Consider the following 15,259-nt stretch of genomic DNA (forward strand, 5'->3'; position numbering starts at 1 on the left):
ATGGCAGTACTGCTAAGAAACCCATATGTGAAAGAAAATGGCTTTTCTACTTTTTGTCACTTGGTACCAAAGGGCTTAGCCAAGTCCAAGAGCATAGCACAGCTGATTTGGTGTTGTTCCTACTGGGTACAGGTGCTGCCACTTGCTGGGTGCTTTCCATGCAGCATTGCTTGAATACCTGTGGCACTCCATGAGAAATGAGTATTGGTACTCAAAAAAGAATCAGGGGTGGGGAGGGCTTTTTTTTTGTAGGAAACTGTGAAGTTCTTGGAGATGTCAACATCTTCAGGATCAGTCCCTACTTTAATTGATAAAATGTATGTGCTAACTTGGAGGTGGATATCAAGTCTGAAAAGGATGTATCCTAAGAAAAACATTATAGTATTGTAAAGAAGGATTGTCTGCTTTACTTGAAAGGTGGCCTTTCTATTCTTGTGCATGTGATTCTGAATGGAGAGGGGACCCACCCTGATCATTTCACCATGATCATCTCATTCCACAGGAGCACAAATCCTGTTGTGGTCAAAGGCAGGGAGTAGGATAAAATCCCTTCCTTCTCTGTGAATCAGTCCAGTGGCAGTGGCCTGCACTGTAGCTGTGACGTTGCAGCTGATTTCTTTTCAGCTACTGGGATTCAAATTTTTTTGTCTTCTTATGGAATGTATTTGAACATTTCAAATCATATTTCCAGAGAAAATGTATATTTGGAAAGGAAATTTAACATGAAAATAGATGTCAGCAGCTGAATGTAAATTTTGTGTATTTTGCAGGCTAATTGTAGTGATACAGTGCACAGTAAGCAATTATAGTTGCTAATTGTCTGTAAACAGGACTAATATTTTGTTTCCTGCTTCATATGATTGTTGTGAAGCTGCATCTGTGGAAAAAAATATTGAGTTCCTAAATGCATATTTTTGTTAAGCATATACTTCATTTTTAATGAAAATGGGTGCTAAAATAATAATCAAGTAGAATAACTGTCGTGCAAAAAGCAGACAAAATGTGAGGTGCTCTGATATTGTCAAAAAACCCCAACAAGTCGGGATATAAGTAGTTTGGGAATTGAGGTAAAGCTTCTCTTCTGGGAATTGATTCCTTCTCCTTGTTCTGCCCTCACCACTCCTGCTGCACCTGAAATCTGTTCAGGTGCTGTATTTGAAACTCTGTGGGTCACAGGGCAGCAGCTCTTGGTCACCCCACTGGGACCTGTGCGGTCAAAATCTGCCTTCCTGTTGCAACATAAAACAGCTCTTACAAAAGCACATGCTACTGAGGCCTGTGTTTATCTTGGGAAATCCAGCTTCCTCCCATCCTCTATCAGTCTTCACCTTTTTGTTTGAGTGTTGTTTGCTGCTGAGTGTTCTCATTTCCAAACTACTTGGAACATGAGTCTCCATAGAGCGAATTATTTAGAATTTGGTAAATTCTAAACCTGGTAGCAGCTTTTCACATGCAAATCAGAGGGGAATTTATGTTCATTTGGTTAGCACTCCTGTAGTCTTAACAGAATGTGACAGCAGTCCCGGCAACAGAAAATCACAATGACTCCGTGTGTCTCCTGAGAAATGAGAAATCCAGGGTAGTGCCTGCTTTCCCAGATTCCAACCAGAACTTTAATGCAAATCTACTAGGAAAGAAGATTCTGTTGCAGAAGTCCCAGTGGTCTGGCAGCAATGCCAGCGCTGCTCAGGCTCTGCAGAGCCCTGCATGGAGGCACCAGGTGGTCTGTCCGTGTTACCTGGTCTGCCTTTGGGGTGGGCTGTACAGAGGACTGGGAGCTGGACAGAAGGGGCTAATATGTCAGATTTTGTGCTCATAGAAACAGACCAGAGAGAATAAAAAAAGCATTATGTACTGAAACAAGATTCTTTATTTCAGTGCAGTACAAAGAAATGGGAGTTACTTTGCTTTGAATGAAAGTACCGAACCTAAAAAATGGAGCAGATAAAATACGTTTGTGTAGTACTAGGAATCCTTGGATATCAAAGCAGTGAAAAATGATCTCTATGATGCTGCAGCATTAAAATCAGTATTTACATATCTTTAAATTAATTAATTACTACCTTGATTTATGTTATGTCATTGGTAACTTAGTTTCCAGCAGTATATTACCACTGACAATGCTGTCTTAGCCATCAGTCTTTCAGCCAGTGATTTCCTTACATTTAAAATGCATTGGTACAGAAGCAACACTCTGTATCAAGCCAGCTCTCCAAAACATCAGCAAAAGCAGCCTCTTCTCTTTTTTCTTCCAAGCAAATGAATTAGATCAATTTTGTTAATTGCATTGAACTTTGGTTATGAATAGTAATACTGTAAACAGTGGGCCCAGTTCACAATCAAGTAACATGAACTATCTAAATTAAGGTCATGAGTATGAACTTTAAGTATTGTTTAAAGGAAAAAAAAAGATTGCTACATTGTCATCCTGCAGCACCAAAGACAGTGGCTGCTCAGGATTGGATTTTTTCAATTACACCTTGCAATCAGGACAGGTCATCTGTTTTCCTAGTAAATGCAGATTTACATTTTCAAAGGTACAAAAGCATACCAACACAGTGGTTCGCAGCAGACTCAATGGTCCCATTTATGGATTCAGGGATAATGTTGTATTTTTTTTTTTTTAATAAATAAATGTTAAGTACGCAGGTATTGCTGTGAACCAAGCCCATTGTCTAAAGGAAGCACATTTCTTGCCAAATTAAGTCTTTACATAAGAACATGTTTTTATAATGGATTTGAATAGCTGCTGTGCAAGTTATTAAAATCATGTGTCTTGCAGCTTGCACATTGTACCAACACAAAAAGATGAATAAACATGCAGTAAAATGTAACATTGTTTATAAAATAATGTGTAAAAAAAACATTAAGTATCTTATATTAAAGCATTTACACTGCATAGGCATTCATATAAGGATATAGTATAATAAAACTTATCAAATATACAAGCATGCAGCAGTTGCCTTATATTCACAGTTCTAGAAATGACCACACATTGATTTCCTCAAATATAAATTGGATTATCCAAAATAGATTTTGCAGCCACTCTCCTTTGCAGTGGCAAACTATGTTCTCATGTGCATTGCAGATACTGACCTATATAACAGGCCTAAGCTATGCCGCTGCATTGTACACATCTGTGATAAATACTGTGGTTTGGAATAGGAAGGATAACGAGAAGTGATCCATACTTCTCATAGCAGAACTTGGAGACTACACAGTGCTTGAATTGAACAAAATATATACGCATATTAATTGTATTCTCCTTAGAGAGTAATGCTGTAACCTTGCCACATATCTAGCTACTGCATAAGCTGGCCATGCAGTTTTCAAAATAAGTTTAGACTGATTTTTCTATTTGATATTTATTCCATCAGAAGAGGTATAGTAGGAAACATATAGTACACATCCTTTTTGCTCTGCAAACTCTACACAGGACTCCTGATACTTTTAGATTGTGTTGGAAAATACAATGCAGTGCTAAAGTCACACTCAGAGATTTAAAATACATTTGCAGAGAGATATCTTTCTTCATTTGCTCTTTTGAATGTGGTGGTGCTATATATGATGGTGAGCTTGGATCATCTTAACTGTCACCAGATGACAAGTACCCAGGTTAGACCCCCTCCGTGGCCAAATGCCATCTGGAGGATAAAGGTGAGGTCACGTGGCTTGAAGTTGTCTGTGGTTTTGACTCGCTTATGCTATTGCCTAGCTTGGCAGGTTAACCTGGAGTGTGACTCCAGGCCAACAGCAAACAGAATACCTGGAGGCAAGGCTTGTGTTAGTTGTGCAAGGTTTGCAAAATCGAGCTCTAGATCCTGATACAGGTTTTGAGTGTGCCAAGGCGGAATTGGACTGAAGAGTATGACTTTAGACCCTTTCCCTGTCCAGGTATTTTTCCAGTAGTGCCTGCATTCTGCTTTTGCCCTGACTTCCCCTCGTCTTTGTACATAGTAATTTGTGTATCTTTAAACAGTGTGTGCAGGCACTTCCTTCTTCTGAGCACTTCAGGTAAAGCTAGTGGAAGTAACCGTGTAGGATGTTACAGCACCAACAATGTAAGTTGCAGGAATTCATCCTCATGTACAAAGAGCAGCAAGGGATTCAGAAAGAGCATTCAGGAAATAGCTTGGAAAAGAAAAATACAGATGAGGCAGAGATGGTGGAAACATTTGCTAATTTGCAAAGTGGAGTGTGGAAAGGGAAGAAAAGTGGGGCAGTGATTGCTATTCTCTCTATTAAAATAAAAAGAAAAAAACGGTATAATCCTCTCCGGAATGTTTCATTCAGAGAGAAACACTGCCCTTTGTTTTTTTTTTTTTAAAGTGAGCTTTGGCCCACATGCAGTGTGGGAATGACAAGGTGAGTAGATGGCTTTGGTGTGTGCTATCAGAAATGGTGACACTGATGTCCCTCTGTGTGCAGCCAGGAGTCCACTTTGGTAGCTCATTATTCTGAGTCTCTTTGTGTGCATATTTGCATTTTCTAGTAAAGGATATGTGGCCCTTTCCAGAAAGCTGTACTATTTCCTGTCAGCCTTATTTAAGAGTAGGACAGCAGTGGAACAAGTAATTGTGCTAGAGATGTTCCAAGCTCTTCTAGCAAAGATACTAATTTTTCCTTTGAGGATATGTCTCTGAGTGTATGTGTGTGAGGAGCCTCAAGTCTGCATTTGGAATCTGATACAAGGACATTTGGAATCTGATCTGGATGGGGGTACTTGAATGCTTTTATTGTATCAACTAGCACTTGGAAATGGGCTTGCAGCTTTTTTTGGTTGGCTTACTTGCTGCCACAGATGTTGCTTTTCTTTCTCCAGACGTGTTCCATAAGATCTCTGTGGTGACATCTGAAGACACAACTGCTGTGAGAAGTGACTGGTTTTCAATGATTATTTGGCAGTAAGATCTATATAAATATACACAGAATCCCATTTTTTAGCCTACCTTCTAAGCTGTATACACTGAGAAATGGACATAAGACTTTGAATGCTGAAACCTTTATACAGGACATCAAAGCAGTTCTCTGATTCTTCACTGCATTTCTGCATACTGAGAGCAGCAGTTCAGATGTGGGGACTGTCCATAGAAGTAAGAATTTTGGTTTATAAATTCCAGTCCTATTAATCTGACGTACTGCATTTGCCTTTCATTTACCCTCCCAAGTCTCATTTGCTGGCAAAAATGAGAATGCCTTGTGGTTTTGATCCTGATTCTTATGTATTTTAATATTTGTACTAGGTTCTTTGGATTCCTCACTGAACCTGCCCTTCATTTTTCCTTTTCACAAGGAAAATTCTTATAGCCTAGTTTAGAAATGTCTTTGAAGAATCTGGAGATTGTTAAAAGTAGATGTCACAACTGTCTTGAGCATAGTGAGAAGGAGGAAAAGGAGCTCTCCTGAGAAGTCTGACAGTTTGCCACAAAGAAATTGGTACAAAAGCTGTGAGCCCCAAGTTCCCACAGAGAAGCACCATCTCGTGAGAATTAATAGAAGTCAGATGTGTAAGATCTTTGCTTGTTTTAGAAACCTTATCAGCTCTATTTCTAGTAGCAACCTGGCCTGTTCCCTCAGAAGAGCAAATGTTACCTGCTTCTTCTACCTCTCACATAGTAAAGAAATTAGTTCAATTCATAAAGATGAGGGGCATTTGACCTTTCACCTTTTCATGCTAAAGTTAGCCACACATTTCAGTCATTGCAAATCTGGCTGTGTGGTAAAGAATGGTTTATTCTAGAATAAAGCAAGCTCACCAGAAGAGGTATTTATGTCATCAGAAGACCATCTACCTCATTTAAAGCCAGCCAAGCATTCTCCCCACCCACACCTTCCATCTCTTATCCCAGATTCTGCATATGTGTCTTTCGAGGTGAAGAATTATGTGAGGCACCTGGAATTATATGCTTGGCCCCCTTTATTACACTTCTAGTATCTCATTAGGTGAGGGATCTCTCAAAGGGCAAGAACATGTTGAACAGCCAGCAGTTTTCATAAACAGCAGCTGTCTAAAAACACTTCATTTTCTTTGCTACTCAGGCCATGACAAATGTCTGGACTGGCTTGCTGAAGAAGTAAGAGACAATAAGAGACAAGTTAGAAGAGAGGAAGTCCTCTGAACTTTAGAAAGAAACAGCTATCACTTCCAGAAGCATCCTGCTTTTTTGTCAAGTTTCAAGTAAAACACTGAATACAGGTACAGTGTAACTTGAAAAAACACAAATAAGGAATACTTGCAGAGTAATTTAAGAGATTATTGTGAAGTAATTTAACATTGAGATCTACTAGACTGAAATCTACTAGAAAATACTTGTTAGCAGGTCAGTCCATAAAAAGTTAGTCTACATACTTCCATTTGAAGAGCTTCTCATTTTACATTTTATATGCTGTTTTGCTTAGACACTACATATAACAGTGCATGCTTTTAATCTTTAACATAAAGATTCCTTCCCCATTAAAACCCACATTAAGTCCCTCAAAGTTACATTTGAAAACAATTCTAGCTTCTAAGCGACTTATAAACTTTATACAGTTAGCTCTTCTGGGAGGATTCTTTTTCCTCATTTGAGTGTGTCAAGTTGGATCGCCTGATACTTGTGCTTAGTTTTCACCAGTTTATCCATAGTTCAGAATGGTATCTGTCTGATGACTGTACTTGTACATTGAGAGAACAAGCAAACCACAAGCAAATGCTGCGTGCGATGTGAAATTTGCAGGTGCCTTCTATGTTGTCAATTTTTTGCTTATATTGTACTAGAAATTTCTAATGTCCAAGGAGGAGTCCCATTTCAAATAGTGCTTTACTACTTGGTACCTGCTAAAGAGAAATCAATGGACTTTTATTTGTGCTGATTTCTTTCCATTCAGCATAAGTTCGTGGTTGTTAAAGGTTCTTTCCTCATTCTGAAAACAATCATGGGATTTCACTCGTATCAAGATAAGCAAGGAGGATGCATAAGAAACACAGGATTTTGCAGAGAAAGGAACAAAATAAAAATGCAATCCAGAGCTTTTGTGTCAGCATCCAGTCCATTAACTCAAGCTGATCCAAGTTAGTTTGCCTCTGGCTCTTTTTGCCCCTTCCTCTCTATCTTTCTACATTTTATGCTGTTACAAGAGGGATGGATTTTACTGTATGATATTCAATGTCCACCATGTGTTCACGCAACACCACTGTGATACATGTAATTCATATTGTTCATGGTTGTGGCCATGCAACACAAAATAACACAAAATTATCCTCTGGAATACTGCAGTTGCCAGCCATTTTATTATATTTTGTTATGTTCTGTAGCCTGAATTGGCCATCAACCTTCTTTCAGTTCTTAAAGGGAGAATGATCATGCTTATTTTATAGAGTTAAAAAGTTACTGAGTCTTCCTGTAAAATCTCAGCGTAGAATTTGTTGTGAACAAAATAGAGCTGACTACATTAGTATAGCAGAATAATTTGCAGCCAGAGTTGAATTAAGCTCTTAAAATCTGTTTTTAATAACGTTTTCAGAAATAGGCTGCTGTAGCTTGATTTTTGTCCTACATGTTTTTGAACTGTAGGGAAAACATGACATTAGCATGTTAATGCAGTTTGAATTGTATGGATATGGAATATAAATGTGTTTTCATGAGAACCCAGTTCTGTTGCTGTGTTGAACCACTCAATACAGCTGGATTATTTTCAGATTCTCTGTAAATTCCTGATCACAAGGTAATTCAAACAAACAATTCTCACAGACTTTCCTGGAAGCCCATGCAGGATTAATCTAAACCGGAGGTACAATAGAAAGCTCCACTTTATTATAGGACCAGAGTTTATCCATTGACTTCAGCACCCTTCAGAGTGTAAAGCACATGAGTTCTTTTTTTCTTGTCTAAACTATTTTGAATGAGGTCTCTTTTACATGCTAGTTTGGCAAGCTTCTAAGGCATTTGTGCAAAGTGATGATCCAAGAGCAACCTGATTCAATACTGAGAAATTAATAAATAACATCCAGCAGTAATTAAAGTGAAAAACTACAGCTAAGAAAAGCAATCTCCTACAGTATCAGTTGAGCTGCTATACCTTGCAGTGTTAGAAGTGGAGCAGTGTCAGAAGTGGTACCTTTAACTCGGGAGGCATCATTGTGAATTTTAAACACACCAAGGATTCATTCTGGTTTCTTTATACAGATTGCATTTGAATAATGATGACTGAAAAACCATGAATATATTTTAGCTGCAGAGAGAGAAAGGGTAAGAGTGGAAGAAAAACACAGCACCAGAAATTACCATCAGGAAACATACTAAACATTTAGTCAGTATATTTGTATTACAATGATGAGTTAATTTTGAAGACCAGAAAGGTTTGAAGATAACTTAGTGTACTCCATGAGGCCATTCTCAGGAGTCAAGTGTATAACCATCTGAGACAGGGATATTTAGAACTTCAGACTGAAGAACTGGAAGAGCCAGCTGATGTCTTTACCATCTTGATGAGAGTGCACTCTAATCACTCTTTCCAGTAAGTACATGCTAAAGTCACAAAAAACCCCTATAAATTTTCTGTATTTTTTCTTAGATTAGGGTTAACTGGCAGATAACAGAACTTATTTGTTCAGCTTTTATGTGTGCAAATCTCAACAAAGTAGTAGAATTTAGGCAGCTGGTAGTATAGCAAATAATGGGTAGGTGTTAAAAATAGCATTTGGAAGCATTTCTACTTGTTTCTCAAGCTCTCTTCTGAACCACCAGCACAGCCTGGATTTTCTGGGAGGAATACCTGGCCCTACATTGGGTAAAGCCTAAATATTTTCCTGTTAGGGTACAGCTATAGCCATTGTGCTGTACCACACAATCCATGCCTTTCTGGTCTTCAAACAAGAGGTGAGAGTAGCTGTGGATACTAGTTCATGCTTCAGGCAGAAAAAGTAGCTGGCCCACAACAACTTGAGACTTAACATGCAAGATCTGGAAAGTAGCCACTGTGTGACATTTGGGCTTCAACCTGTGCTTACAGAAATTTCTGTGATTATGGTTTTGATAGCAGCCAGATGTTGGGGGAATTCAGATTTTATACCTTGGCAGGACAGACTAATTCAACTGTGTTGTAGATAACTGGATAAAGAAGCCAGGAGTAAATTGTGAAATTTAGTTCTTGAACAGGGATTGGATAAAAATGCTCCAGTTTAGATGTGCTTGTGGTTTGGACCAACATCTTGCAGCCACTTTTTGTCTTTTTGTGACTCTAGTTTTAGGTACTAAACTGTAAACATCACAATGTCTTCTTACTTAGGAAGTTTGCTCTATGCCTCATTACAAGGTACAGGATCTTTAGCAGGACTTCATGTGAGGAACAGTTAAACAAAAACTTGTATGAATAAGGCACTAGTAAATGTTTGCAGCAAACAACAATTACAGTCTATATTCTTTAAGAATAAAACCGTTCTGTTTAGGAAATTGCCTTTAATATGACAGAGTTACCAATGCCAGTTAGAAGGGCCTAGAGAAAGTGCATCTTTTGGGTTATGCCTGTGAGGTCTGTAAGAAACCCCTGAATGCAAATCCCTGTTACATTAGGAAATAGCCTGTGCAGTGGTGCTACTCAGGAGATTGGAAGCAAGAGGAAACTGGTTTAGATTCTGATCCCAGCTAAACTAGTGTGAAATCACTGTAATGGATTTGCTTCCCATTTATTACAGTGGTAGAAGGATCTGAAGCCAAAACTGAGGCTGTTTTAACAAATCTAGTTAAACAGTAACAGCGCTGGCCCAGGCCAAAGAATTGGCAATAATCCCCTTATACGTTTTCAAAAAATAATCTGGTATTTTAAATTTCCTATTTGCTGAAGTTCAGGGATGCACTTTGTCTTTTGGCTAATGTAATAGGTCAAGGTCTTATGTACTACTTTGGAGCTGACGCCATTCTAAACAGTTATTACAGTATTGATCCATACTTTATACCAAATGGAATTTGAGTCTGCCATTCCATTTATAGGATGGCTGGCCAGTATTTTGAGTTGAAAGTTGTTCAAAACCACCTAAATTCTTCCATTCATAAAACAAAAATATACTACCACTTTTAAAAAGTACTTTTATGTATCTGCTCTTTGAGGGGGGTTGTTGAAGCACCAAGAATCTGTTTATCTAGCCAATAATAAAATATTTGCAAACCAGCAGACCTTGTTAGTATTCATGATCTGCATTTTCCTAGGATCTGTCCAGTAAAGCTATTTTACCATTCATTTGTTATACTAAATCAGTCAATGGTCAGTTTGATTTCATCAATAAACCCTGCTTTGTAAACCCAACTTAGATTTATCGTCTGACAAATTTGTGTTCCACGCAGATCCTCCAATTTTTATACAAGATGTCATTTAAAATTATGCAGTATCTATAATACTAGAGGGGGAAAAAACCCCTACATTGATTGATTATTGTGTATTATTGCCATTAGGTGCTACATATAACAGGCAGTGGGGTTTTTTTGTTTGCATGAATTATTTTGTGTTTTATGTAAGGTCATGGTATTAAGTTTATCTCAAACTTTAAGGTCACCTATCCATAGGGACCTCGAAACTGTACAACTATCTCAACCAGCTTTTAAAAATGTGGTGGGCTTTTTGTTTGTTCATTTTGTGGGTTTTTGACTCACAAGACTAAAGTTATTGGTGGTACAACTCAGCTGAAATTTTCATTAGTAATTAATCTGGACTAATACTCATTTCTTAAACAAAACAAAAAATCCCCAACAAGTAAGTTAAGTTCTTAGAATCTCTCTCCCATACATGCTATACATACTCTAAATTAAATACAGAAGGAAGAAAATCCAGAAATTTCTACTCACAAAGATCTTTCCTCATAGCAACACAGGAAACCTTTTTCTTTTAAAAAACTTGTTTCTTATCAGTATAACAGATTATATGCTGTTCTATGTGTGTGTGAGACTAATACATGCCATGTGTTTATCTGAATATCAGAAAATGTTATTGACTATTGGAGTTGTGCAAAATATTTTCTGTAAAATCTGACAATCTTTTTTGATTTATCATTTTCAGTGAGAAGATGTAAATCTTTGCAATTGCAAAATAAACAAAAAATCTTTGTCAAAAGTGTGCCTTTTGGGGTCATAATTAGTCTTGTGGGGTATCTCTAGCAGACAATCTGAAGTTGTGCATGTGTTAATTTATTAGAATTTCCTAAGCTGTGGTCACTGTGGAAATAAATTTGAATTTTTTCACCTTATAAGTGTAAGATATGTTTTGAAAGTCAAGATGCATTTTAACTTCTTTGTAAGATTAATACATTGGAAAGTGGTTGGGTTTCTTTCTCTATTTGCCCTCTGCTTTTGAAGTGTGCCTTCAGGAGATGAGAAGAAAAGTCATCATTTTGGAAAAAGTTCTGTGAATATTTAACAAAACACAGAATGCAGTTTGCTTTCATGGCTGTGTTTCTTCAATGGAAGCAGAGGCATAGTAGTGAAACATTTTTATTATGAAACTCTGCTATTACAGCTCTGACTGGAGAAAAATCTGTCATCAAACATTTCTGTGCATTTCTTTAAAGAGCAAATTCACACTTTTATAGATCAGTTGCTTCTTGGTGCAACTTAGTTGTGATTGTAGAGGCACACTTTTGACACCAACTAAAACTGTGGTCTAAATGAAGGCATCACTTTCTGTCCATGCAGGTGTATTTAACTATATGGATGATATTTTTACAAAAAATGTCACTTCACAATTTTTATTTCTTTTCAAAGTAGAAGCTAGGAAATCAAATTCTTCAGGTGTAAAAATCAACAACATTACTGTATGATTATTTAACAACAATTATTGCATGATTTTTCATAACCCTTGGCCTTTCTAAAAAGCAGTATTTAATTTTGAGATGTGCATTGGCTCAATAATGAGTCATCACATATCTGCTGACTCACACGTGACAAATATTTAACTTGGGGAAGAAATTTTCTTCAGATTACAAAAACATAAAAAAACCATTTCTAGGTTTTAGCTATTAACCCAGAGATTTTCACTGTTAGATGAAATGCATGTAATTAGAAATAACTATTCTGTTGAAAGGAATCCACAGTACTTTGACAAAAAATCTGAGAGGCTTTAAGGAATATGACAAACTTGATGAGGCCAACCCCAACCCCTCAAAAATTTCTCATACTGTTAGGAGATGAAAGAATTACCAGTCCTGTAACTCCAATGTATTTTAAGGCTATTTAGAAGACATGGAATAGTGATACTCAAAGTAAACGCTCAAAAGCAGTAAGTATTTTTATGACAGAGTAGTTATTCAAAAGGAATTATTTTATGGGTGAAACTTTGCTAACTCCTTTACATTTTCTATTACAGTAAACCTACCATTTATCTGTATGTCAATAATAACTGATCTTAGAATGCCATTTCATAGCTCAAATCTTCATTTTGCCTCATGGTTTGCTCTAACCAGGTTGGCAATTGGGGAAAGTCCTAAAACAGAAACATTGACACATGCTCATAAATTGCTGATAAATTTAAATGTGGAACATTAAAATTTACATGGAAGTGGAAATGACATTCAGTGTCAGAAGTAACAAATTTGAAAGTCTTAAATAATCCATATAGAGAATATAGGTTAGACAGATTTAATATAAGTGTGCTTTTTCCTAAAAACACCCCCCCAAACCAAACTTCTTTTTTTTTTTTTGCTTTTTCTTTAAGTCTTTTGTCTGTAAATATGAAAGAAGGCTACACCCCAACATAATTCTTCATTGCCATACTAAACGGTAAAATAGTCTTTCTAATTCACATTGCTCATGGAAGTCTTATTTGAAGTTCCTTTATTGAGTTTGTGGTTAAAGCAGTTTGGGATTTTTGTTGGTTGTAAACTTTTGGCATAATGTGAATACCAGTCCCTTTCAAAAACAGCCTTGAGTTGCTTAATGATGCTTGTGCTGTTCCCCGCGTCTGCTTGGTTGATAACAAGGCCAGCTCCAGCATTCTGCGTAAAAGCATTTCCTACCCAATCAAAATTACCTGCAAGCAAAGGCAGGAATAGACAGTGAGTTTCTAGCAGTAAAAAAAGAACCAAATAAAAACCAATCTCCTTCAAGGCAATCCAGAACGAAACACTACCATTTTCCCAATGTAGAGATGGAAATAAGTTAGGGGTTTTTTTAATAGCAGCAGGAAAAAAAGCTCCAATACATACCATGCGTAGTGAAGATTGTTTCTGGAAGTTTTAACAGCTCTAAGCCTTCAGAAGTGAACAGAGGTTCTTCTATTTATTCAAAACTAATTTGCTCTTCTTTCTACATCTATTACATTATTACTCCATTTACTTTCCTCACTGGCCTTTTCAATGCTAAAAATGATTTTTTTTTTCTGTATAAACAATTCAAAGTTCCAAACCAATAGATATTTTACAACTCACCTATTGATAGATACTATTTGAGGAAAGAAAAATAGACTTTACTGGTTTATGCCCGTTATTACAATCTTTGTGGAAATCAAAGGTAACAAGTAAGCACTTTGAATCCTGGAGATATCAGGGCAAAAAGGTTAATTGGACTAATGGAAAGCAGGTAAATCAAGTGCTTCAGCTACTTTTTTTCTTTATTTCACTATAACTGTATTTTAAATTATACACTTAAAACACAGCCTTGGACAAACAAGGCTGTTACTTCAGCAGGAAATGTTACGAATTCTAAAGTCATCAGGGATGGTAAACTGAAACCTCGTCACAAGGGACAATTTTTCCTATGCTTTCAAGTAAAAGTAAAAAATCCCAAACTTTTATGAGGCGCCACACAGAAATTTTAGTTAAGTACACTTTTAATACACTTCTAATCCAAAATACCAGTTAGGTATGTACTTGGAGGGTGTCTGAAATGCCATTATAATAAATGGAGTAAGGCTTTGGATGATGAGGATGAAGAGCATCTGTACAGTATTTGCCAGAATTGATCATAGCTCTAGTAATAACATGGGGAAAGGAGAACACTCCACCTTCATTGGATTGCAGAACCAGAGAATATGCTAATAATTATACCTGCTTCATAAATTGTGTTGTATTTGTGCTTTCAGTCTGTTTTAGGATACTGAAAGCAGAATGCTGGTCTTGAGAAACTGATTCAGAGGGGAAGAACAGGTTTTAGATCAGAAAGTTCAGTCATCATCCAGGGACCCAAATAAATGAACTATTATCTTCACTTAAAGAACATATCAGCTGCAGATTGCTCCTCTACAAAAGGTTGTTATTTCACGCTTTTGGATACAAACTAGAATTTCTTGAGGTGTGGTTACTTACCAATATACGCAGCTCCATCAGTCACCATGTATTTGTTACGATTCAGTTTGGGAAGGGAAGTGTTCTTATGTTCTTTAAGAAAGCAGGCACTCTCTTCCTCAAGGTCAAAGAATTTCTGCCATGAAATAGAAAGAAACACAGGTTAATGAGAATTGCTCTACAAGAGAGTGAAAAAATACAGTCTGTTCTCTAATCTTTATTGAAAATTAGTTGGTACTAGAGAACAGCTTGAGTTTTTACTGCCAAGTATTACCTTTAATAAAATGCTGCACATTGCATTTCTAATTAAATTCTCATAGTTTATGATACTCCTGCCTTGGCATTCTGAACTATATAAAGTATATGGCTACTGCATGCTAAAAGCAATACAGTGCCAGGTAGTAAAGGCTGTAAAATAAATAAAAAAAAAAATCTGTTCTCCATGTAAGAGCCAGGAACTTTTTTAAACTGATTTCCTCATTTTTCAAGGGACACTGGGGTTTGAAGTCTGCTTCAGGATTGGGATCAGTGGCACAACAACAGCTGAATTAATACCTCTGCAATCACACATTGCATAGCTTCCAATAGGAAACTTATGATTTCAGAAATTTAGAAGCTTCTCAGGATTGAATTTGGTATAAAGAGATCAAATTTTCCAGGCAACAAGAGGAAAATGCTTTACCCTGGAGAGTGAAGTATGAGCAAGATTTATTTATTTATTTGGTTGTTTATCTGTTTATAAATTTAGAGCTATATGCACTCTTAGTCTGATCAGTAACAGACAAAAGTGAGCAAGAATACACCTACATAACTCAAAAATAGATTCACATGGATGCTCAAGAATAACTTGGCTGTAGATAGATGCTTCTTGCCACTCCTTTGTGTTTTCCAGTTGTCTAGAGACAATTTTGTTCTAGGTCATAACTTCGCAGGCCCTTTCAAAGCACACACCTTCCTCTGTTCAGCACTGCACCCAGCAGAGCTGGCCCCTTCCTGCTGCTCCTTTCAGAGTTA

At 37.0% G+C, this 15,259-nt stretch overlaps 1 protein-coding gene across 14 annotated transcripts in view; it reads right to left on the minus strand.

Annotated features, from left to right (window-relative positions):
• Positions 1–1,847: 1,847 nt before the first annotated feature.
• PLD5 (phospholipase D family member 5) overlaps positions 1,848–15,259 on the minus strand; it is a 334,219-nt gene continuing 320,807 nt past the window's right edge. For all 14 annotated transcript variants that reach the window (XM_064414641.1, XM_064414645.1, XM_064414642.1 and 11 more), the window contains 2 exons: positions 14,267–14,381; positions 1,848–12,993 (listed from right to left, as the gene is read on the minus strand). In XM_064414641.1, coding sequence (XP_064270711.1) covers positions 12,758–12,993; positions 14,267–14,381 — 351 coding nt within the window. In that variant the 3' untranslated portion in view covers positions 1,848–12,757. The remainder of the gene's footprint in view (positions 12,994–14,266; positions 14,382–15,259) is intronic.

This window comes from Passer domesticus, chromosome 3, assembly GCF_036417665.1.
Source record: "Passer domesticus isolate bPasDom1 chromosome 3, bPasDom1.hap1, whole genome shotgun sequence".
Lineage (NCBI taxonomy): Eukaryota > Metazoa > Chordata > Aves > Passeriformes > Passeridae > Passer > Passer domesticus.